The sequence below is a fragment of the Schistocerca nitens genome, chromosome 9 (assembly GCF_023898315.1).
Source record: "Schistocerca nitens isolate TAMUIC-IGC-003100 chromosome 9, iqSchNite1.1, whole genome shotgun sequence".
Classification (NCBI taxonomy): Eukaryota; Metazoa; Arthropoda; class Insecta; order Orthoptera; family Acrididae; genus Schistocerca; species Schistocerca nitens.
Window position 1 is genome coordinate 446,528,032 of NC_064622.1, and position 26,737 is coordinate 446,554,768.

At 40.6% G+C, this 26,737-nt stretch overlaps 1 protein-coding gene across 1 annotated transcript in view; it reads left to right on the forward strand.

Annotated features, from left to right (window-relative positions):
• The first annotated feature begins 11,277 nt into the window (after positions 1-11,277).
• The window catches only part of LOC126203869 (zinc finger SWIM domain-containing protein 7-like), a 63,516-nt gene continuing 48,056 nt past the window's right edge, over positions 11,278-26,737 (forward strand). The window contains exon 1 of the mRNA XM_049938249.1: positions 11,278-11,572. Within this exon, the coding sequence (XP_049794206.1) occupies positions 11,473-11,572 (100 nt within the window). The 5' untranslated portion in view covers positions 11,278-11,472. The remainder of the gene's footprint in view (positions 11,573-26,737) is intronic.

Below are 26,737 nucleotides of genomic sequence, written 5' to 3' on the forward strand. Positions count from 1 at the left end.
ACTATTTACCGAGCACTTGCAAGAAATTATAATCTATTCTTAGATCATCTAGAAGCTCTTTTGGGTTATTTAACAGGAAGGAACAAAGAAATTTTGATTGCTGGTGACTTTAATACAGATTTTCTAATACAATCTTCCAGTAAACATTCACTGCAGTTAGTAATGTTGTCTTTCAATCTAACTCACACTGTAAACTTTCCAACTAGGATCACTACATCCTCAAGGACAGCCATTGATAACATTTTTATAGACAAATCAAAGCAACAAAATCATATCATAAAACCTGTTATAAATGGACTATCAGATCATGACATGCAGGTCCTTGTTTTAGATGTAAATTCTAAGCAGATTATCAAGACTGCTAAATCTGAGTACAGGAGAGTAGCCAATCAACCAAAAATTTAATGTTTTAGAAAACTGCTCAAAGATATGAACTGGAAAGATGTTTATAGTGATCATGACATGAATGAAAAATATAACACATTCATGAACAATGTCAGTACCATGTTTGAAAACTGTTTTCCTCTAAAAGTTACTCAAATTAAACAGAAGTCTAGAATAAAACCATGGATTACACAAGGAATAAAGATTTCCTGTAAGACAAAAAGGAAAATGTATCTGTCGACCAAGAATAGCTCCAATGCTGATGATCTAGCTAAATACAAGGAATACTGTAAAACATCAAAAAAAGTAATTCAAACGTCTAAACAAATGCACTACGAGAAGAAGATAGCAATGTCAGGGAACAAAATAAAAACAATATGGGATATAGTGAAAGAGCAGACTGTAGAACCAGAAAGGAACAGGAGCAAATAGCACTAAGGGTAGACGACACATTAGTAACTGATGGGCATAGTGTGGTAAATCTATTTAACAAGTACTTTATATCCGTTACTGATAGAATGGGACTTTCAGGATCAGTAAATAATGCCCTTGAATATCTGAAACTAGCCTTCACAAATAGCTTCAAGTACATGAATATATCACTCACTTCACCAAAAGAAATAACTTCCATAATAGAATCTTTAAAAACAAAGCATTCTAGTGGGTACGATGAAATATCAACAAAGTTAATTAAGGCATGTTCTTGTGAGTTTAGTACAATTCTAAGTTACTTGTGTAACCAGTCAATTATACCTGGGACATTTCCTGACTGGCTAAAATATGCAGATGTTAAGCCTCTACTCAAGAAAGGGGATAAAGAGATACCATCAAACTACAGACCGATTTCACTTTTGCCAGCATTCTCAAAAATTTTAGAAAAAGTAATGTACAGGCAGCTGCTCAACCATCTGACCACAAATAACAGCTTATCAAGAACACAGTTTGGATTTCTGAAGAGTTCTGATATCGAGAAGGCTATTTACGCCTACAGTGAAAATGTACTTAATTCATTAAATAACAAATTACAAGCAGCAGGTATTTTCTGTGATTTGTCAAAGTCATTTGATTGTGTGAACCACAACATCCTTTTAAGTAAGTTAGAATTCTATGGTGTCATAGGCAGTGCTGCAAAATGGTCCAAGTCATACATCACTAACAGGAAACAAAGGGTGTCAGTGCAAGGGACTAGTGAATTAAGTCATCAGTCATCATCAGAATGGGAAGAAATTACATGTGGTGTCCCACAAGGATCCATCTTAGGGCCATTGCTTTTTCTTGTGTATATTAATGATCTCTCATCAGTTACACTGCCAGAAGCAGAGTTCGTTTTGTTTGCAGATGACACAAGTATTGCAATAAATAGTATGTCAAGTGTAGTTCTAGAAAGATCTGCTAATGATATTTTAATGGATATTAATAAATGGTTTAAAGCCAACTCACTGACATTAAACTTCGAAAAGACTCACTATATGCAATGCAGAACCTGTAAGAGGTTTCCACCCAGCATATGCATAAAATACGAAGAAGAGCAGATAGAAGAGGTTGACAGTCTTAAATTCCTGGGATTACAACTTGATAATAAATTCAGTTGGGAAGAGCACACCACAGAACTGCAGAAACGCCTTAACAAATCTGTATTTGCAATTCGAGTGTTAGCAGACATTGGTGACATAAAAATGAAAAAGCTTGCATACTTTTCCTACTTTCATTCCATAATGTCATATGGTATAATATTTTGGGGTAACTCTTGTTGTGCCTAGACAAGACAGTCGAGACACAAGGCGGGGAAGCCGAAAGGGCACGCGTCAGCTCACGCAGGCTAGTTTAGGTCTGAAACAGGAGACGTAATGAGTGCTATAAAGAAAAGTACGTAGCTGCGGAAATACTTAACTTTATTCCATCATTTGTATACAGCATTCTTGATGATACAAGTGAGACTCTATCTTGAAATGGTTAATGGCGCCTTGCTAGGTCGTAGCCATGGACTTAGCTGAAGGCTATTCTAACTGTCTCTCGGCAAATGAGAGAAAGGCTTCGTCAGTGTAGTCGCTAGCAAAGTCGTCGTACAACTGGGCGAGTGCTAGTCAGTCTCTCGAGACCTGCCGTGTGGTGGCGCTCGGTCTGCGATCCTGACAGTGGCGATACGCGGGTCCGACATGTACTAATGGACTGCGGCCGATTTAAGCTACCACCTAGCAAGTGTGGTGTCTGGCGGTGACACCACATTCCTCCCCCGCAAATCGGCGAACGGTCGTGTGATAAGGCTTCCGCCCGCCGTGGGGAGGACCCCATGTTGACGTATGCGATGAGGTGGGGAGCCTAACAACAGGCGAGGCTGTGCCACCCGCACCCGGCCATTCGGTCCGAGGGGAGCTAGGAAACGCCTGAAAACCTAGTCCAGGGTAGACGTCAACATGCGGAGGATGCGCCCGTAGAGAGACAGGAGGGGCCGAAGGGTCGACCTCCATGTGGTCGGGGCACCCGACGGGCGAAGACGACATCTGGTCCGGAGCGGGCAAGAGTTCCAGTGCGGAGGACGGCTGGACACGGGAAGCGATCGGCGGCGCGGGACCCAGGTAGGCGCCAGGCGGTTGCAGCGACGCGTCCACTGCGGGCGGCGCCGGCGGGAGAACAGGCGGCGGCGGCGGCGCGTCGCCATGAGGCAAAATGGAAGGCAGCGTCGGTAACACCTGGGGATGAGGCGAGCCAGTAGATGGGTCCCCAGGGCGCTAACCGGACGGCACCGTCGCTGAAAGCAGACGGGGAGCGGCAGAACCCAGGCGACGACAGAGGCGCAGCTGATTGAGATGCCGACGCACCTCACCAGAGGCCCCCAAAACCAAATATATCGCGCGGCCGAGGCAGCGAAGAATGCGCCCTGCGAGCCAACGCCGTGAACCGCGATAGTCGCGATAGAATACAACGTCGCCTGGAGCAAAAGCAGGAGTCTGCCGCTGCACAGGAACCTGATGCAGCGGATGCAGCAAAGTCATCAAGGTTCGATGAGGACGACCGTGGAGCAACTCAGCCGGCGAGCGACCATCGCGGGGCTGAGAGCGATACGAGGACAAAAAGAGCAATAACGCGTCCTCCCGAGAATGCGACTCTTTCAACTTCAACATCTGTGACTTGAAAGTCCGGACCAATCGTTCAGCGGCACCGTTTGACTGAGGCGAAAACGGCGCGGATGTCAGATGTTGAATACCATTGGCCTTGCAGAATGACTGAAATTCTGCGGACATGAATTGTGGGCCATTGTCGGAAACAATAGTCTGTGGAAGACCTTCAATGCAAAAAATAGCAGACAACGCTTGGATTGTGGCAGAAGACGTCGTGGAAGACATCCGGACACCAAAAGGAAAATTACTGAAAGAATCGACCACAACCAACCAGCGAGCATTCCAGAATGGACCAGCAAAATCGATGTGCAAGCGTTGCCAAGGGGAAGTGGCTTGCGGCCATGCAAAGAATTTCCGCGGCGGTGCGGATTGTTGTTCGGCACACGCCACGCAAGAAGAGCACATATTCGTAATCGCAGCATCGATTCCGAACCAAGTACAGTGCTGACGAGCAAGTTGTTTCGTTCTCACTATACCCCAATGTCCTTGGTGGAGAAGCCGTAAGACAGAGGACTGTAACGAAAGTGGGACCACGACTCTGGACTGATCATTATCAGGACGCAACAACAAAACACCACGTCGTACAAAAAATCTCTCCTTGTGAGCAAAAAATCGGCGAACCAGCGGATCCTCGATCCATGACTTTGACAAGGGCCATTGCGTAGCAACAAAACGCAGAACGGTAGCAAGGACAGGGTCAGAAGCTGTGGCTGTAGCTGTAGCTACACGACGAAAATCAATCGGAAACGATTCAACTACGTTATCGGTTTCCGTATCAATGAACATGCAAGCAAGTTGGGAAGAATCGAATGCTTTATCCTCAGCAACAGGCAAACGGGACAACGCATCAGCGTTTCCGTGCTTAGCAGTGGACCGATACAAGATATCGTAGCGGTACTGCGAGAGGAAAATAGACCAGTGAATGAATTTCTGCGCTGTACATGGAGGTACAGGCTGGTTCGGATGAAAAAGCGACGTCAAAGGTTTGTGGTCTGTGATGATGGTAAAGGGACGACCATACAAGAAATCATGGAAACTTTGTGACACCAAACTAGAGCCAAAGCTTCTTTCTCGACCTGGGAGTAATTTCTTTGTGCAGACGAGAGCAAGTTTGACGCAAAGGCAATAGGGCGATCATGCGAGCCATCTTTGTGCGCAAGCACAGCACCGATCCCGAAATCCGATGCATCTACCATCAACAAAAGGGGTTTCCGGGGATCGAATGGCGTAAGGCAAGTATTTGAAAGCAACGCCGATTTCAACTGGCGAAAGGCGCGTTCGCATTCCGTCGTCCAGACGAACGGAACACCTTTACGGCGTAAGCGATGAAGCGGAGCTGAAATGGAAGAGGCATGCGCGATAAACCTGGCATAGTAGTTAATTTTTCCCAACACACTCTGTAGCTGCTTCAAATTCTGCGGCGAAGGCAAGTCTTGTATGGCACGGAGGTGCTCTGGACTGGGATGTATGCCTTGTGCATTTATGACATGTCCCAGATATGGTAAGTCACGAGCAAAAAACACACATTTGTCCTTCCGCAAGCGAAGACCATTTTGTCGCAATACTTGAAATAATGTTCGTAGATTTTCTAAATGTTCGGCTGCTGTCCTTCCGGAGATCACAATATCGTCCAGATAGTTTGCTGCAGTAGGGACCGACGCACAAACAGTTTGTAAATATTGCTGAAACAATGCAGGGGCGGATGCACACCCGAATGGCAGTCTTTTGAATCGGTACAAACCAAGATGCGTGTTAACCACCAAGACGCGCTGGGATTCTTCGTCCACAGGTATTTGCAAGTACGCATCTGCTAGGTCCAACTTCGAAAAATACACTCCTGGAAATTGAAATAAGAACACATTGACACGGGTGTGTCAGACCCACCATACTTGCTCCGGACACTGCGAGAGGGCTGTACAAGCAATGATCACACGCACGGCACAGCGGACACACCAGGAACCGCGGTGTTGGCCGTCGAATGGCGCTAGCTGCGCAGCATTTGTGCACCGCCGCCGTCAGTGTCAGCCAGTTTGCCGTGGCATACGGAGCTCCATCGCAGTCTTTAACACTGGTAGCATGCCGCGACAGCGTGGACGTGAACCGTATGTGCAGTTGACGGACTTTGAGCGAGGGCGTATAGTGGGCATGCGGGAGGCCGGGTGGACGTACCGCCGAACTGCTCAACACGTGGGGCGTGAGGTCTCCACAGTACATCGATGTTGTCGCCAGTGGTCGGCGGAAGGTGCACGTGCCCGTCGACCTGGGACCGGACCGCAGCGACGCACGGATGCACGCCAAGACCGTAGGATCCTACGCAGTGCCGTAGGGGACCGCACCGCCACTTCCCAGCAAATTAGGGACACTGTTGCTCCTGGGGTATCGGCGAGGACCATTCGCAACCGTCTCCATGAAGCTGGGCTACGGTCCCACACACCGTTAGGCCGTCTTCCGCTCACGCCCCAACATCGTGCAGCCCGCCTCCAGTGGTGTCGCGACAGGCGTGAATGGAGGGACGAATGGAGACGTGTCGTCTTCAGCGATGAGAGTCGCTTCTGCCTTGGTGCCAATGATGGTCGTATGCGTGTTTGGCGCCGTGCAGGTGAGCGCCACAATCAGGACTGCATACGACCGAGGCACACAGGGCCAACACCCGGCATCATGGTGTGGGGAGCGATCTCCTACACTGGCCGTACACCACTGGTGATCGTCGAGGGGACACTGAATAGTGCACGGTACATCCAAACCGTCATCATCGAACCCATCGTTCTACCATTCCTAGACCGGCAAGGGAACTTGCTGTTCCAACAGGACAATGCACGTCCGCATGTATCCCGTGCCACCCAACGTGCTCTAGAAGGTGTAAGTCAACTACCCTGGCCAGCAAGATCTCCGGATCTGTCCCCCATTGAGCATGTTTGGGACTGGATGAAGTGTCGTCTCACACGGTCTGCACGTCCAGCACGAACGCTGGTCCAACTGAGGCGCCAGGTGGAAATGGCATGGCAAGCCGTTCCACAGGACTACATCCAGCATCTCTACGATCGTCTCCATGGGAGAATAGCAGCCTGCATTGCTGCGAAAGGTGGATATACACTGTACTAGTGCCGACATTGTGCATGCTCTGTTGCCTGTGTCTATGTGCCTGTGGTTCTGTCAGTGTGATCATGTGATGTATCTGACCCCAGGAATGTGTCAATAAAGTTTCCCCTTCCTGGGACAATGAATTCACGGTGTTCTTATTTCAATTTCCAGGAGTGTATTTACCCGGGCACAGTTTGTCAAAAAGATCTTCCGGGCGGGGCAAAGGAAAAGTTGCAGTCACAAGTTGTGGAATTACAGTTGCCTTGAAGTCCACACAAAGTCTCAGTTTTCCGGAAGGTTGTGGCAAAATTACTAAGGGTGAGGCCCAGAGAGAAACTTGCACACGTTCAATTACACCTTGTGATTCTAAATCGCGTAAAGTTCTTGCTACCTCATCACGCAATGCGTGGGGAACATTGCATGCTCTGAAAAATTTCGGTTGCGCGTTTACTTTCAGTTCCAAATGTGCTTCATAGTTCTTAGCGCAACCAAGGCCCGGTGCAAAAATGTCGGCAAATTCTTCACAAAGACGAGAAACACTGGCGGAAGGCACAGTCTGATTCACTGATAGGACCTGATTGACTATTGACAAGTTAAACAACTGAAATAAATCTAAACCAAACAAGTTCACTGCAGAAGAAGAACGAAGGACGTAAAGTGACACAAGTTTTGTTTGTCCCTTGTACGTTGCAAGAAGAGTGCACTGTCCTAACACAGGGATCTGCTGTCCTGAATAACTAGTGAGCTGAACATTTGCGGCACGCAACGGAGGTGTGCCCAGTTGTTTGTACGTGTCGTGATTGCTCAATGAAACAGCAGCTCCGGTATCGAGCTGGAATGGTATCACTTTGCCTTCAAAGTCCAAGTCGACAAAAAGTTTATTGTCCTGCCGACGACAAGAGCGACTTTCTCGTGCAATTTGAACTGATACAGGTACAGAAGCACTTGCGACCTGACGAGATTTCCGGCGACGTCGACGCACACTTTTTGTGGGACGAACACAGTCACTGGTAGAGAAAGTGGCACTGGACGGAGTGGAAGTAACTACATGAATGTCCATGGGCGAAGGTTCACGAGCCTGAGTATTCTTGGTTCGATTCCGGCGCGAAGCAAAGGGCCTGGAATGGTTGTGATTGTCTGATCTGAGCTTTTTCTGGCAAACACTTTGAACATGTCCTTTCTTATGACAGTAAAAGCAAATAGCTTGGCGTGACGGGCAATTGTCACGCGAATGTCTAGTTGCACACCGCGGGCATGATTTTAGAACTGCAGGTGCTCGCGTGGGCGGCACACGTATTTGAGAGCGAGGCTGCAGCTGCGCGGACGAGCGCGAGGGCTGTTTACAGTTCCGTGCAGCTCGCCCGGCGGGCCGGTTAATGTGACACATGGCTGGCGAAGTTTCAAATGATTCCTGAGCAAAGTCAAGTGTGTCTTGCCTATCCAATATGTCTATCACTTGTTGAAGGGAGGGATTTACCAGTTTCAAAATCTGTTCCCGTATACGAACATCAGAAACGTTCTGTGCAATTGCATCACGCACCATAGTATCTGAATAAGGGAGTCCACATTCACACTCAAACGCACAATCCCTAGTAAGGCCTTACAATGTTGCAACCCACTGACCGGCCGTACGTTTTGTACGAAAGAACATATACCTTTTTGCAACCACATTGGCTGTTTCTTTGAAATAGGCATCCAACGCTGACAAAATTTCTTCGTAGGACAGAGTTGCTACGTCGCGTCGGGGAAACAATTTCACTATCACACGGTACGTTTGCACGCCGACACAAGACAATAAGTGAGGCTGCCGCTCGTTACCTTGAATTCTGTAGGCGGCGAGATGGAATCCAAATTGGCGTGACCACTCCGTCCATGTTTCCAGGTCCGCATCGTATGGGCGGAAAGGTGGTGCAACTGCGTGTTGTAGGTGCGGTAGCGGTGAGGCGGCAGCTGCCGCATCGCTTTGCATTGCACGTTGACCCTGGACGAGCTGTCCAAGGGCATCCAGTAACGCCTGCGTCTGCTGATTCTGCAAGCGATAAAATTCGGACAGTACATCTGGAGATTGTGGCGAAGCCATGACACAAGCAAATTGAGGCAAAGCAAGGAGAAAGAACAAGATCCTGATCCCATCCTCGTCGCCAAATATGTTGTGTCTAGACAAGACAGTCGAGACACAAGGCGAGGAAGCCGAAAGGGCACGCGTCAGCTCACGCAGGCTAGTTTAGGTCTGAAACAGGAGACGTAATGAGTGCTATAAAGAAAAGTACGTAGCTGCGGAAATACTTAACTTTATTCCATCATTTGTATACAGCATTCTTGATGATACAAGTGAGACTCTATCTTGAAATGGTTAATGGCGCCTTGCTAGGTCGTAGCCATGGACCTTACCTTCACACTAGCCGATTTTTAAAATCATAGCCAGATTAAGTCACCCTCTCACAACGGTCAGACTGCTAAATCCATTATAATGAACCATTTTGTGCAATCCCAGACTAAAGCCACACTCAGTATGCAACACCACTAAAACATGAAACAGGGCACCTTGTACCATAACTTGTTCTGTGCTTGTACCCAAGTACGAGCAACTAAAATGACTGCAGTACAACTGGTATTCAGATAAAATCGACTGATTAAATATGGCACAAAAGTTTACATTATTTCATTTATTTATTTACTATCCATCTTTAAGCATTAAAGAAGCAATTGATGTTGTCCTTTGTATACATACACTTTTACATATACAATTATATATGTGGTGTCACCGCCAGACACCACACTTGCTAGGTGGTAGCTTTAAATCGGCCGCGGTCCATTAGTATACGCCGGACCCGCGTGTCGCCACTGTCAGTATAGCAGACCGAGCGCCACCACACGGCAGGTCTAGAGAGACGTACTAGCACTCGCCCCAGTTGTACAGCCGACTTTGCCTGAGATGGATTACTGACAAATATGCTCTCATTTGCCGAGACGATAGTTAGCATAGCCTTCAGCTACATTTGCTACGACCTAGCAAGGCACCGTATTCCATTGATATTGAGATTCTATTAATGTATCATCAAGAGCGATGTTCTACAAATGTGGATTATAGTTAAGTATTCCAGAAGCTACGTACTTTTCTTTACAGCATTCATTATGTATCCTGTTTCAGACCTCACGCCAGCCTGCGTGAGTTTAAGCGTGTGCCTTTCGGCTTCCTCTCATTGTGTCTAGGCTGTCTTGTCTAGACACAACAATATAAATAAACACATAGTCATAAAAGGCATTTTAGATCATTACTGTCTATCAAGATGCAAAGTTCTTCATCGTACTGCATACAATATATATTCAATATATTCATGTATCTAACATTAACTTAAATGAAACTCTATTAGTACTCAAGATTACCTTTAGGGCACATATTGAACTCTTCTATTGTACCAAATGCTTTTCTTCTAAGCCATTTCTGGGTGACGTTTTTAAAAATACATAGTGATACACTGTTGTCTTGACTTTTCTTAAATCTAGCAACTATGATGTCGATCTGCTGCTTTAGGCATGTGCTACCCATTTATGGACAGATTTTCGCCAATTTTAATTATGAAGGTAAACAACCACTGACAAACATTTGGTATGTAAGAGAATGTGACGGGTGTGCTATTACATTCACAATTCCTTTTATCACAAAACTGGAGAAACCACAAATGTGTTCCGATTTTGAGTAACTTAATATTGCTACTGCAGTTACAGTATTGCTTCTTTTACCTCTTACCATTTACAGACAGGAACTTAATCTTCAAAATTTTGTGAGAAGGATTTTTCATGATTTGCATTATGGATGATGACATATTTACAGCTATTAAAATGTTCAGTTGCAGTAGTGTTATTTACATTGCCTGGATTAATGAAGAATCAGTTGACACTTGAATCACAGCAGTAGTTTTTGATAATATCTTTACCTCTGCTCAGATGAGTTTTAACAATAGTCCAGGCTGCTTTACATTTATTTTATGACTTATTAATATAATCATCATTCACCTTGCGCTTGATTAATATAATTTCTGCGTATGTTCTTGAAGCTTATATAGTTTGGTTTTTCTACTTAATTTTTTTTTTTGTCATGGAAAATCATTAACAGAGTTACAAGTCTTTGATGATTAGGTGTGAGCCAATTATTCGCAGATATGAGGCCATGTCCCTGGAAATTCTCTCTTTTTTTTCTCATTTCCTTAGGGGAACAAGTTTTGAATGTATCTTACAGCACACTGATGAATAATGTAAATCTATAATCAGTACCGGCATGATAATTTTCAAGCAGAATCCCATTCTAGTTTTTCGTTATTAGCTGTCTTCTGTTATTATCAATGTTTTCTCATTCATACTTAATTTCATTGGAGTCAGATGTAGGCGTTTTAGTTTTTAATTTGAGGCTACAATCTTCTACCCACAATCTTTATCTGGCTTTCACACTTGTTGGCTCCGCTAACTCTCAACTAAATTATCACCTTTCAAACTAACCTAGCCCTCGGTGTAAGCGGCGATACCCCCATGTTTTTCCTTCAAGCCCAATCTGTCACCACAGACAAATCCACCGATTTGAGCCGAACGCCAGTTGTACAGTTCTGATTTCTCAAAGATCAACTTCGCAGAGGATGTAACATTTGTTTTCCATATATTCGTGAACGAAACTCTTTGTATACCTTAGGGCGCAAATTTTAATCGTTGGCGGCGCGAACTGCGAACCTTGGATCAGAATCAGATGCTTGCGTCAGTAGTCAGAACAACAGGAATTGCTCGAAACGAGTACGTGACATACTTACGTGTGATAAGTTCGCTGTAAGGCGAACTGATTTGCGTTTAGGGAGGTTGTGATTTTAACAATTGCCGTTATAACCTACTAGATAAAAAAATGCAGGTAGAAACAGAGAATAAAGCCATAGCGTTGTTGCCACAGATTAATGAAGAATTGTTACGTGAAGCTGAGGATATATTCAGAAAGCACGGTGATTGTAAGTCATTGTTTGATCAGCATATCATGTACATGTTTACAGCATAATGCTCGTAACGAATGCTACTTGACACTGGTATGGTCACACACTAACCAGTTACTCGTATTACAGTATTTAATATTGCATCAACCCCAGAAATCATGTACCTGTACAGATTGCTGCAACTGACACGTAGGCACACAAACAGTACAAGCAATATGCATATAAACGATTTGCATGTGTTTTGGGCTGAAACGGAGTACCGCCATTATGATGTATTAAACACGACTGTCAGTACGAAAACCCTTCTTTGTCATCAGCAGTTATGTTTGTTTGAAATTTGCTTACTGGCGAGTAAAACTGCCTGTCGAAATAGAGCAGGATGTAGCGCAGTTGTACGTTACAAGGTATACAGATATAATTTTGTGAATGCCCACGTTGAACCTGCTGAGACAATGGGGCAATTTTATGAACATTAACCATATACGATGGCAGCTAAAACAAGTATAAAGATTTAAAAGTTCAGCAAACTATATAGAGACACAATAGTGTCAAAGTTTGAGGAGTAACTTGAGGACCAGGCCTTTTTTTAGAATAACTGATATCAGGTTCCCCTCCCTGTAAACTATCTCAACTTGTTTAGAGATATCATAAAAATGCATATGGAAGAAAGAATGTGCCATACGGGACTGTGCACTCACAATTTATCAAGAGAGAAAATGAAATCAGGACAAACACCCCAAAAATTTGCCGAAAATTAATTATTCTTCATTAAGATAATCACCCTGTTAAGCTCTGAGCTGGCGTACTTTATTAAAAGTACGCCAGCTCAGAGCTGAATTACAGTCTTTGAACAACACTGCAGTATGTGTTACAGAGCACTAACATAGAGGCACTGAAATACGGCATATATAGTGGTATCGTCATGTGAATGAGGAAGTTGCTGTACATACAAGTAATGTAACCTTTAAGTGCCCTCAGCAGTTATTATTTATAGTAATGTGTTGTTAGCAGAGTGTTACAGCTGGTATTGGCATTAGTAATATAAATGTATAACCCCAAATTTCTGCTTTCTGCATTGGTTTATTACTAAGGTGCATTCAGTGGTGTAACAAAGTTATTTACATAAACAAAGGATCTTACATACCTTGTGCAGCAGATGGCAACCAACTTCACTGGTGCACCTAAAAAGCTACAAACGTGGCCAAAAATAATATTTGTACAATTGTTCCTAGTACATGTCATAGAATGTGATGTTTGTACAAATGTGTATCAATGGACATTGGTGAACTACCACACACTCCAGATCAGTAACAGACTGATTCCATAGCCACAGGTGTGACAGTGAACTCTATAAATGAACTGTGTAATAATTTTAAAATGTCCCATATTAAATGTTCCTCTTTAAATATATATCATTTAAAAGGAAATTGATTACATTACTAAGTCTGAATATAATTTTCTTTTGGCAATTTATGGAAACGTATATTATTAAACAAAAATCACACGTCACAGGTGTGACAAAATTCAGAAGTGCAATGTAGGACATTGACCATTACAGGGAAAAATCTGTAAATTGAATGATTATATGCAAACAGATTAATAACTGTATAATACTAAAAACTTACTGCATTAGCCATGAAAATATCAGAAAGAAATTTACATTCTTTTCAAAGTAATAATGTAATTTCTGTTGTCGTGGGTGTGACATCTACAAATTTCTCTCAATATTTCAGAGAATTAAAGGATGTTAATGGATTCATTACATTTTTTTGCAGTACAAAAAAAAAAAAAAACATGTGGTGTTAAATTAATTTAAAAAATGCATTTCTTTAATAGACACTAACAGACAGCTCATATTCAACTGAAACACACTGTTAGCTCAACATAATACACAATATGGAGAATGAAGCATTGTCATATTAAATAAATAAAGGAATGAATACTCAACTAGCTAAGAGATATACACAGAAATAAATGCTTCAATAGTTTCATGAAAGCAATAAAAAAACTCCATTTCCTTTCATTTGAATTTCTGGATGACTCAAAATGCTAACAACATTCTTTTGTAAACAAACAATTGAAATGTCATTTTCATTAGCACAAAAGAGTTTGTTTTCTTACTCACATGGTTTCAAAAGCATGACCATGATTCATCGGCCACACACACTGATTGGCAAACACCAACAAAATTCTATACATTTCCCCTCTCACTCTGTAGCTTGATGATCAAAAAGGTTCCAGCTTTAATTTCCTTAGTTGGATTTATGGTTACCTGTACTTCATTTTCTGATGTTGCTTGGTTATCTTGAACATTAGACACTTCATAATCTGAATAAACCTCAGAAAATTTCAGCTATTTCTTAGATTTAGGGATCTCTCAAAAGATTTCATATCTTGTCATTTCACTGTCAGATGTTTCTGCAGCTAAAATAGGGTGACTGTTATAGTTTTGAAAATAATGGTTAGAAAGCACTTTAAATGGCATCTTCCCAAAGCCTTGACTGCCGCTCCTTTTTCTTGTCTACATCACTGCTTGAAAAGAAGAGAACATGAACTTCGTTCAATTTACCACGCGCATGATCTGAAAATTCCTTTGCATCATTCACAACCACTGTCCGACTTCTGATTCCTCTCCAAACAGTTCTCTTCACTGTTCCCCCTATCCCATTAACAGCCCCTTTGCTGTGTGAACCGGCAAAGAAGTTCCACTCAATTTTAACTCCCAAACAGGATTTGGTACAGCAGAGGTAGGACAATGTAAATTTATTTTTAAACTGTGCAGTGCAGTTGTCCGAAAACACATGAACTTTTTGTATATTTCGATTCTGCTGTTTTAGATGTGATATAATTTTTTCAAGAAAGGACCAAACTGCAAATGTGTCATGTGAAAGATAATCTCTTGCAATTGCATAAGAAGAAACAGTGTATAGACTATCCCATGCACAGCACGTAAATAATGTTACTTGTTTATGGCTCCAGTGTGCAGCCTGAATTTCATCTTGTAACATTAAAGAAAAGTTCTCAGCGAAGTCAACTTGCATGGCAACATAATGCTTTGCAACCTCTTTCTTACAAGATTCAAAATATTTGGCTTGTTTTTCTCTTATCCAGAAATGCTTTTTAAATGTTGACATCTGGTCCTCTAACTCTTCAGTGGCTGCTTTCCGTGTTGATGTATTTTCCACCAACTTTGGCATATCATCATAGTCCTTCCACTGCTTCCAGGACAGAATTTTATCTTAATTTTCATCAGTCAACCACGATGACGGGTCATGTTTGCACTTTCTGCATTTTTGTGTCATACAATGGATAGAGTAGCATGGAGAGCTGCATCAAACCAGTCTCAGGACTGAAGACCACAACAACAACAACATCCTCATTTTCTACATCACAAGTAATTTTCTGAAGCAACTCTTTAGTAGAAATAGGAAAATCTGGAACCACATGTGAAATGCTCTGTTAGAAATTTAAAATTTGTGTGGTATTTGCACACACACACACACACATTTAGGTGTTTCTGAAACTGGTAGTACATGACTTGGCCTTAGTTCATAAAATGTTGACTTTCCTAATGGAGTATCATAGTTTGAATTCTTAAATTCCTCATAGGCCTCACAGTCATAATCATATACCGCTTCTGAACATGTACTCGTTTTCCACTTCTACGGTCTTTAACAGATTTTACATCGTGAATACCAGGAGTATCGACTAACATCACCTTGGCAAAAATACTCAACTAATTTTCTTTTTTCAGTTGGCAAACTTCTTGACCCTTTTGAGGATATCTTAACATTTCTTTTAATGTCAGTGAGATTCAGTTCCTTAATCAGTTTTCTGACAACAGCAGTCTGTTTCCTTGGTCTGTTTGGAAGTGATTTTTTTGCCTTATGTTCAGCTTTGCCTAATGCCTGGGAACATTTGTAAGATCCTAATTCACTGGTATGGTTTGTTTCTGCCATATTTTTACATTTCCTTTCTCTACACAACATTTGTCTACTTTTATCATTCTCTCTCTTTTTTTAGTAGACTGCGTTGGTTCATCAGCAGTTGCTATCTGTTCTTCATTCTTCTCATTTTGTCCCTTTCTCTCTCCTTTAAGTGTTTATGTTTCAGTGGATCTTCCTTCATTTTATCCCGCAGTTTTCTCATTCTTTCTGTTGAAGAAGTCATCATCTGGGAATGCAAGATACATTATTTACATTTATTTGTAATGTCAGTAGACCTGTATTTATTTGAAATCTCACCAGTATAAGATTTCACATGAACAGAAACAGCTCGTTTTAAAATTTATATACTGGTATTTCATTATGCTGGAATGCCTTTAAAAATGTGTGCATATTGTCACACCCGTGACAACATTTTTGGATAAAATAAAGTTATTTCCAAAACTTAATAGGTTTAGAAGTTAATATATTTTCATAACCTCACTCTCCTAGAATATTAAAAATTTTGAAGTATTTGTTCAAACAAGAAGAAAACTTTATTTCCTTTTTTGTCACGAGTGTGACAGTAATCCCTGTCACTTTCAAAAAGAGAAAAAAAATTAAAAGGAAGCTTACCAGAAAAAAAATTCAGTGCAGGATGTAAAGGAAACCTTTTGTTCAACAGTAAGGCACTTATTGTTGCATCATCGTTTCACAGACAGCATATCAGTTCAACCAGTATAACGAAGTTTTTTTGGTGTTTATGGAGTATAGTCAACTACAATCTTTGGGATGACAATTCATAGCTAAATATCTTGAATACAATAAAAATGAGTTTCAAATCATTAAATTTGATATTTTGTCAGTGTATAACCATCCCAAATCTTTACTGTACTGATTTTCAAAAAATGACCACTTGGCTCATTTCATGCAGAATGAGCCAACATCCAAATAAACTTTGTTACATAAATGTGACTGGGGTTACAAGAGGGTTAAAATGTGGGGGATTGTGGATTTACGTCAGAAGGGACACACCTTGTATAGCTGGAGATCTGATCACAATGGGTTTAGATAAATATTTTGAATTGGTAGCCACTGAACTAGCAAAGTTAGACATCAATAAAAAGTTAATCGTTCTGTGTGTGTACTCTTAATGTAGTAGTAAGGTAGGCATTTTCCTCAAGAAATTGTAGAGTCTCAGCCCAAAAACTATCGTATAACATGTGGGACATGAATACAAACACAGGTACTGAGAAGGAAATCTATACTGCTATATGAAGGCTAGTTGTATTTTAACATTGTTACCAAAAATCTGAAAATTCTTGACATTTTTACGCAAATTCTTACACAATACTCTATTAAACATTGTAAATATCTCAAAGCTCTTGACAGATTTTTTTCAGTTTGTACAGTTTACTCTAATAAAGTTTCAGACTGGCATTAACCACAGATTTTTAAATATATGTCATATATAAATATACATGTAGTACATAAAGGTGAAACATTGCCAGTAAAAAACACAGAAAACTTCTTGCGTGGATTATTTCTCATTTTTATATGATACTCAAACTTTTGGATGGTCATAAGCTACATAAATATACAGGGCACACATAAAGTCTGGAAACACTTTCAATTATTTATTGCACAAGAACTAAACATTGTACAGATGTCATACTTATTGCATTTTGAAGAGAAACTCTAAAAGTTTTTTTTACAAACATTTGACATGTGAACCATGAGTGACCCGGCAGACGTCAATATGGTAATCTAATTCTTGCCATACCCGTCCCAGCATGGCATTGTCGACTCTGGCAGTCACTTCTGTATTCTCTCCTGGAGCTCTGCTACATCATGTGGTAGAGGCGGTACATACACCAGATCTTTAATGTGTCCCCACAGAAAAAAGTCGCACAGAGTGAGATCTGGGAGGCCATTTCATGAAACAGCTGTCTCCTTCTATAGCATGGCCGATCCATCGATGCTGCTGCTCCGTGTTCAGGTACCCACAAACTTTGCAATGAAAATTGGGTGGAGCCCCATCCTGCTGAAAGATGAACGGAGAATCCATGTGCATTTGAGTCATCAGCCAGTGCAACATGTCAAAGTAGGAATATCCAGTGACAGTATTCTCGACAAGGAAAATGGCCCATACAGTTTTCAACATGGCGAGGAACAAAAAAATAACCTTTGGGGAATCGCACTCAAATTCAATGCAGTGGTGTGGATGCTTTGTACCCCAGATTCGACAATTATGCCTGTTCACTTTTCCGTTAGTGTGAAAAGTGGCTTCATCGCTAAAAATTAAGCGATCAAGAATGCCATCCCCGTACTTATTCAATTGTTGCAACTGCGAACAAAACTCAAAACGCTTGTCTTTGTCGTCATCATTGAGGTTCTGTCACAGGACTTTCCACACAGTGATTGGAGCTATTTTGAGTTCACGGGATGCACGACATACTGATTTCTTTGGACTCCTTGCGAATGTGTCTCATACGCACTCCACATTCACTTCACTCACACTGGGACATCTGCTTCTCTTTGTCGGGCACAAGCAACCTGTCGTAATGAATTTGTTGTGCCAGTGATAAATGGCCTTCCTTGTTCGTGGCCTCTTACCGTACTTGGTTCTAAACATCCGTTAAACAGCCATAGCACACTTGTTTTTGTCGAACTCCAACACACAGAAAGCTCGCCCCACACCATGTTTGCGACTAGCACTGACTATCGGCAAATTGCCAAACTATGCTGTGGTGGTATACATGAAAAAAAACTTTCAGGGTGTCTCTTCAAAATGACATGTATATCTGTACAATGTTTGTTTCTTGTGCAATAAATAATTGAAACTGTTCCCGGACTTTATGTACACCCTGTATATCTAATACATAAAGGGGAAAATTGTTAGGAAATAATGTTGAAAACTTCTTGATCAGTTTATTTCAAAATTTGCATAAGGCTGTAATAAACATTTGGACAGACATTGGCTGTATATTTTTAAATGTATGCAATATGTAAATACATCTTTAGTATATAAAGGGGAAATATTAGCAAAACTTGGAAAGTCATTGACTGTTTTACTTCGTATTATTCCACGATACTCTAATAAACATTCAGACAGGCATAGGCTGTATGTGTTTTTAAACAACAATGTACAGATTTTGTGCTCAAATCAGTTGCAAGAAATAAAATGCTGTGCTGTGGAAATGTAAAATTTAATTTTCTTCCTAGTAGTCAGTTTTAACTAAGATATTAGGGCATTTAAACCTTTGGATATATTGTTTCTTCCATATCTATTCTCCCTCCTTATATATAATCTTAAACAGAAATTTTATATACAACAGTGTGCTGTTTTGTTTTCTATGCCACAGTCACTTTTAAGACGAAAGAAGAATTTCGTATTTATGACAAATTGACTTATGATTAGAATACTACTATGGAATCTTAATCATCCGAAACTTTGCAGTCCCACATGTTCACATATTAAAACTGTGAGAAATACTGATATTGAAGCTAACATCCTCATAGGCCCAGCAGCTGGAGAGATCTCTCCTGCGCTGCTTGTATTAATGACCCCAACAAGGTCAAGGTCAGAGAGAGGGGGAAGGAAATGGATATTTTTAACACTTCTGGTCTAGCACTGATAGCAAACATCACTACTAAGGTTTCAAAAAGGTCATCAGTCTTAGACCTAGTTCTCTCAGGTATTATCGAGGAAAATTTTTAAGTGTTATAAATAGATTATGGCCTCTCTCATCAATATCATCAGGTAATAAAGTTAAAGACAGGTTTGGTAAAACCCACAAAATTGCAGGCCTACAAAATGATCTTCTCTTGATGTAAAATACATAACTTTTCTAGGGCATTATGCAAATTAAACATGAGAAGAAATGTTTAACAAAAACAATGTGGATGCTGTGTTATCTAAATTCAGAACATTATTTAAATTAATTTCTGAGCTTACATTTCCAAAAGTAGCCACTTCAGCAGCAGCAGAAACTAGATGGATAAATTCAGGTATTTGAAAGTCCTCACAGACACTTAAATTTCTCATTTGTTTACAAAAGCACTACATGATCCACAGCCCCTAGACTGCTATCACAGGCATGAAAAGATGTGCAGTGGGGTAGCGCTAGCTGTGAAAAACAAAAAATATGTGCTGGAGAAAAGAAAAGCAAAGTAGTATGCATAGACTTGAAACTGGAAAAGATTGACACAAGGATGACATCGTATAAAGTAAAGCTGGAAGTAAAGTAATAGAAAATCCACAGGAATTGGCAAATTTTTTAAATGATTATTTTTGTGGTATTTTTGATAAACTGCAACAAAATCTTCCAAAAACACTTGTAGGACCCACAACGAATTAAACAACAAGCACAATGATGATGAGTTCCTCAACAAAACTTGAAGTCAGGAAAAAATATAGAAATTTAAGAATAAGTAAGCAAGCATAGATGAGATTCCAGTGTCAGTTCTGAAGGTGTGCATAGACAGCGCACAAACCCCATTAACAAACAAAATAAATGAGTCTAGTTCAGGTGTATTTCCAGAGTACCTAAACCATGTGCTAGTTGTGTCCTTACTACAGAAACATAATGCCGATAGTGTAGTAAACTACAAGCCAGTTCTAGTATTGTCTGTGTTCTCAAAAATAAATGAATTAATCATAAAAGATGAACTAATGAGTTATCTGAATAAAAACAACCTCCTTTACAAAGTAAAGTTTGTTTTCTGTAGTTGAAGTACAACATCGACCGTTACAGAATACACAAAAGTGGTACATAAAGCTCTCAACTATGACTTTGTTACAGGCATATTCTTTGATTGGTCATAAACTTTGACACTGTTGGCCATAAAATACTGCTAAACAAACTAGAAACATTAAGAGGAATAGCAAACAAGTGGCTCCAGTCTTACCTGGTGAATGGGGGTGCAAAAGATTGAGTGAGTTCACATAACTGCTGATGGATAAATTTTTAGTAAAATAATTGTCATGCAAGAAACGTATGAACATAGTGCCCTCAAGGTAATGTATTGGGTCATATTCTGTTATTAATATAATTATATTAATGACTTTCCAGGCAGCATAAGGCAGGGAGAAAAAGTTCTCTTTGCTGATACCAACATCATAGTCGCTGTAAAAACGCCAGAACTCCCAACGGAAAAGGCAAATAAAACCCTCAGGGATGTTTACAATTGGGCAGTATCTAGGCTAATAAATTTACATTGAGCATAAATTAAACTAAAAAATGCTTTTCAGCACTAAGAGGGAAAACAACTCTGTCACATTAAGCTTAGATGGCAAGCCTCTAGACTGTATAATAAATGCATTTGAAGATTTTAGGAATTAGCATTGATTGTCGGTTAACATGAAAGGAAGACACAAAGATACTGGCAAAAAGAATGTCGTCAGCACTATATGCTCTTAGAGTTCTATCATCAGCGGGTAATTTTTTTTTGTCATCAGTCTACTGACTGGTTTGATGCGGCCCGCCACGAATTCCTTTCCTGTGCCAACCTCTTCATCTCAGAGTAGCACTTGCAACCTACGTCCTCAATTATTTGCTTGACGTATTCCAATCTGTCTTCCTCTACAGTTTTTGCCCTCTACAGCTCCCTCTAGTACCGTGGAAGTCATTCCCTCATGTCTTAGCAGATGTCCTATCATCCTGTCCCTTCTCCTTATCAGTGTTTTCCACATATTCCTTTCCTCTCCGATTCTGTGTAGAACCTCCTCATTCCTTACCTTATCAGTCCACCTAATTTTCAACATTCGTCTATAGCACCATATCTCAAATGCTTCGATTCTCTTCTGTTCCGGTTTTCCCACAGTCCATGTTTCACTACCATACAATGCTGTACTCCAGACGTACATCCTCAGAAATTTCTTCCTCAAATTAAGGCCGGTATTTGATATTAATAGACTTCTCTTGGCCAGAAATGCCTTTTTTTGCCATAGCGAGTCTGCTTTTGATGTCCTCGTTGCTCCGTCCGTCATTGGTTATTTTACTGCCTAGGTAGCAGAATTCCTTAACTTCATTGACTTCGTGACCATCAATTCTGATGTTAAGTTTCTCGCTGTTCTCATTTCTACTACTTCTCATTACCATCGTCTTTCTCCGATTTACTCTCAAACCATACTGTGTACTCATTAGACTGTTCATTCCGTTCAGCAGATCATTTAATTCTTCTTCACTTTCCCTCAGGATAGGAATGTCATCAGCGAATCGTATCATTGATATCCTTTCACCTTGTATTTTAATTCCACTCCTGAACCTTTCTTTTATTTCCATCATTGCTTCCTCGATGTACAGATTGAAGAGTAGGTGCGAAAGGCTACAGCCTTGTCTTACACCCTTCTTAATATGAGCACTTCGTTCTTGATCGTCCACTCTTATTATTCCCTCTTGGTTGTTGTACATATTGTATATGACCCATCTCTCCCTATAGCTTACCCCTACTTTTTTCAGAATCTCGAATAGCTTGCACCATTTTATATTGTCAAACACTTTTTCCAGGTCGACAAATCCTATGAAAGTGTCTTGATTTTTCTTTAGCCTTGCTTCCATTATTAGCCGTAACGTCAGAATTGCCTCTCTCGTCCCTTTACTTTTCCTAAAGCCAAACTGATCGTCACCTAACGCATTCTCAATTTTCTTTTCCATTCTTTTGTATACTTTTATTGTTGGCAGCTTCGATGCATGAGCTGCTAAGCTGATTGTGTGATAATTCTTGCACTTGTCAGCTGTTGCCGTCTTCGGAATTGTGTGGATGATGCTTTTCCGAAAGTCAGATGGTATGTCGCCAGACTCATATATTCTACACACCAACGTGAATAGTCGTTTTGTTGCCACTTCCCCCAATGATTTTAGAAATTCTGATGGAATGTTATCTATCCCTTCTGCCTTATTTGACCGAAGTCCTCCAAAGCTCTTTTAAATTCCGATTCTAATACTGGATCCCCTATCTCTTCTAAATCGACTCCTGTTTCTTCTTCTATCACATCAGACAAATCTTCACCCTCATAGAGGCTTTCAATGTATTCTTTCCACCTATATGCTCTCTCCTCTGCATTTAACAGTGGAATTCCCATTGCACTCTTAATGTTACAACCATTGCTTTTAATGTCACCAAAGGTTGTTTTGACTTTCCTGTATGCTGAGTCTGTCCTTCTGACAATCATATCTTTTTCGATGTCTTCACATTCTTCCTGCAGCCATTTCGTCTTAGCTTCCCTGCACTTCCTATTTATTTCATTCCTCAGCGACTTGTATTTCTGTATTCCTGATTTTCCCGGAACATGTTTGTACTTCCTCCTTTCATCAATCAACTGAAGTATTTCTTCTGTTACCCATGGTTTCTTCGCATCTACCTTCTTTGTACGTATGTTTTCCTTCCCAACTTCTGTGATGGCCCTTTTTAGAGATGTCCATTCCTCTTCAACTGTACTGCCTACTGCGCTATTCCTTATTGCTGTATCTATAGCGTTAGAGAACTTCAAACGTATCTCGTCATTCCTTAGTACTTCCGTATCCCACTTCTTTGCGTATTGATTCTTCCTGACTAATGTCTTGAACTTCAGCCTACTCTTCATCACTACTATATTGTGATATGAGTCTATATCTGCTCCTGGGTATGCCTTACAATCCAGTATCTGATTTCGGAATCTCTGTCTGACCATGATGTAATCTAATTGAAATCTTCCCATATCTCCCGGCCTTTTCCAAGTATACCTCCTCCTCTTGTGATTCTCGAACAGGGTATTCGCTATTACTAGCTGAAACTTGTTACAGAACTCAATTAGTCTTTCTCCTCTTTCATTCCTCGTCCCAAGCCCATATTCTCCTGTAACCTTTTCTTCTACTCCTTCCCCTACAACTGCATTCCAGTCACCCATGACTATTAGATTTTTGTCCCCCTTTACATACTGCATAACCCTTTCAATATCCTCATACACTTTCTCTATCTGTTCATCTTCAGCTTGCGATGTCGGCATGTATACCTGAACTATCGTTGTCGGTGTTGGTCTGCTGTCGATTCTGATTAGAACAACCCGGTCACTGAACTGTTCACAGTAACACACCCTCTGCCCTACCTTCCTATTCATAACGAATCCTACACCTGTTATACCATTTTCTGCTGCTGTTGATATTACCCGATACTCATCTGAGCAGAAATCCTTGTCCTCCTTCCACTTCACTTCACTGACCCCTACTATATCTAGATTGAGCCTTTGCATTTCCCTTTTCAGATTTTCTAGTTTCCCTACCACGTTCAAGCTTCTGACATTCCACGCCCCGACTCGTAGAACGTTATCCTTTCGTTGATTATTCAATCTTTTTCTCATGGTAACCTCCCCCTTGGCAGTCCCCTCCCGGAGATCCGAATGCGGGGACTATTTTTTGATATTAAAGGCATAAAACATGACACACTTGTCATACTGCAGAAAAGACCTAATAATAGTAACTAAAACTAGTGATAGGCTCATTATAAACAACTATCTAAAAAAGAACTAGGCATCCTTATTGTGCCAAGTGAGTACATCAACAAATATATTTTGCGTATCAGGAAAAACATTTGTAAGAATTTCACCAATAATTCCCATTTTTACTCATGGAACAACACCTGGGTTGGACTTGGATATACTAAGGAAAAACAAACTAAAATCTCAAAGCAGCGTTTTCTATCAAGAAATAACATTGTATAGAAAGTGTACATAGTAAAGATTACTTAGCCAGCTCGGAGTAGTGGTTAATAATGAGGAGGACAACAGCAACATCCTGTAACATTATTACACATGACCACAATGTTAAGTTTGTTACAAGAAAATCGTGTGCCAGGGTCTATAGTGTATAATACTAATGTCTTGTCATTTTCATGAGCTCAACATCTCACTAATTGTGGGTGGATGTTGACTCAGTTTTCTAGATGGACTGAAAGAAGGAAATAGAAATGTGCCTGGAACATTGTAGCATATTTGTGATCCTGGAGTCATTTCTCTGGGCCGACTCATTGGAGTGGAAGGGGTATAGCAGGGACATGTTTGTGGTTGTGGACTCCACAGTGTGCAGTAATAGTGTAGAAAGATGCAAAAACTATTTTTATATTGCAATTTATCTTGTGGAAATTGTGTATGAACAAAAGAACATTATACTATAGGGGAGTTGTTAAAACGTGATCTGAACATTCTAAAGGACGGAGTTCACTCTTTTTGGCTATCTTGAAGTAGGTTTACCTGATTCATTTCAGATAACACTGGGATGGTTTCTTCAGAAGAGCCACAGTCTGTCACTTATTCTCGTAAAAACGTACATATTGTGTGTGTCTGTATATTTGAGTGTTTTATTTTCATGATGGTGACTAAATCCTGTATAATGATAAGATAATTCCTGGATGAATAAATAAATAAACAAACATTCAGCTCTGAAAAGAAGCATGCAAAAAAAAATTTGGCTCAACTTTAGGAGTTGATTAGGTGCTGTGTAGATGTTTATCTAGGAGGACAGTTCATGGTGGGAGGGACTATCCATGGTGTATAGTCCAATGTAACACAAAATTTAGGGCTAGAGAGAGAGAATATCCGTTCAGAATTTTATTGAAAGACCTTTTACAGATTTGGTTATTCCTGGCAGGCCCAGTTTGTATGTCAGACTATGACTCAAACCTCGGATCTTTGCCTTTGTCTGCCTGTAGTCCCAGGCTTGACATAGTTTTAATCTCCCAGGAAGTTTCAAATCGGTGCACACTCCACTGCAAAGAGAAAGTTCATTCAGGAAATCAGTCGCAAAACCCAAAGAAAGAACAATCAAATGTAACAGCTGAAATTCAAACCAAAGATGTCCAAACACAAGGACGGAACAGGTGCTGAAATTAAGGATACCAAAGAACTTGAACTTCATTGTTGTATGTTCCTTTACAAAGGAAGATCCAGGATTAATTTCCTGGCTTGTCTTACACTACTGCAAATATGAGTTGTACTATATTAGTATCAGTATCACTGACTAACAGCTGAAATCTTTAAAAATAAAGTAGGCCCAGATCCTGATGGGATCATTATTAGATTCTATACTGAATTAGCAGCTCTTTTAACCATAGTGTGCTGCATGATTTTCCATGAGCCATTCTGCATGCACCCATTGCACTGCCGAAACACTTTGTCCCGTATGAGCAGCAATTTCCCGAATGAATTCATAATCACATTCTCTCATGCCAATAATGCACCCTCTTTCAAACTCACTGATTTGAGGGTACAGTTTGTGTGTATATTTGCAAAGCATGATGCACATCTGCTTCGAGTCACACCAATCCATTACCTTCAGTTTATAGTGACAATGAGAGCTGCAGACAAATATTACTGGTAGGTGGTGTTGCACCACAATATTGACTTTGACCTTGAACATGTGGGCCGACACATTTCAGATGCTAATCGTTTCAACAGAACATACTAATACACATGTCCTGTGAATATGAACGTCCTATCTCTAGTCATTCAAGGTGTTCTGTTTTTTCTGAACATGAGTGTACTATCATATGGGATATCAAATGAAATTTGACTTTGAGTGTTTCTTGTTAAGGATGCAGTACTTTTTCTATGATGGAGAGTTACTGATAGATGTAGAAACTACTACAGATATGCCATGGTGCAGTGTTCATTTATATTAATGACCTAATTTGTTTGAAACTGATAAAGCATATACTGTGTAGTCACAAAGATATGGAGCTGATGACAAAATGTTAAATGCTTTTTCACGTGTTACATTTACAACAGAAGCATTAAGCAATTGCAGCAGTAACCTAACATTTTTCGGAAGCAGCTAAATAAACTAAAGGATACATGAAAATTCAGCACACATACTGTGCAAACTACAGTAGTGGCCAAGATACAGAAATCACAAGACTGTGCCTATTTCAATATACAAAATTATAGAAAATAAATGGTAATACTTTAATAGATTATGTTACATATGAATGCAAGCATAGAAAGTAATTATAAGCATTGTTGACAACTGTGAACATGATATTTTTAGGATTTAAAAAAAAAATTAAAGTGTCGTTAATGCAAGTTTGGCTTCAGGTGCTCATTGACAGTCTAAAAAGTATGTTTCATTAATAAACCCTTTATTTTCTTTCTGAAGGTATTGCTTTTATTTCTAAATGATTGAGGTAGCGTGTTGAAAAGTAGGCTGCCCATTACTTGAATGTAACCATTTGTATGGATATCAAATAGAATGATCTTAAAGACTCGGCCGTAGGTAAAGCAGGAGGC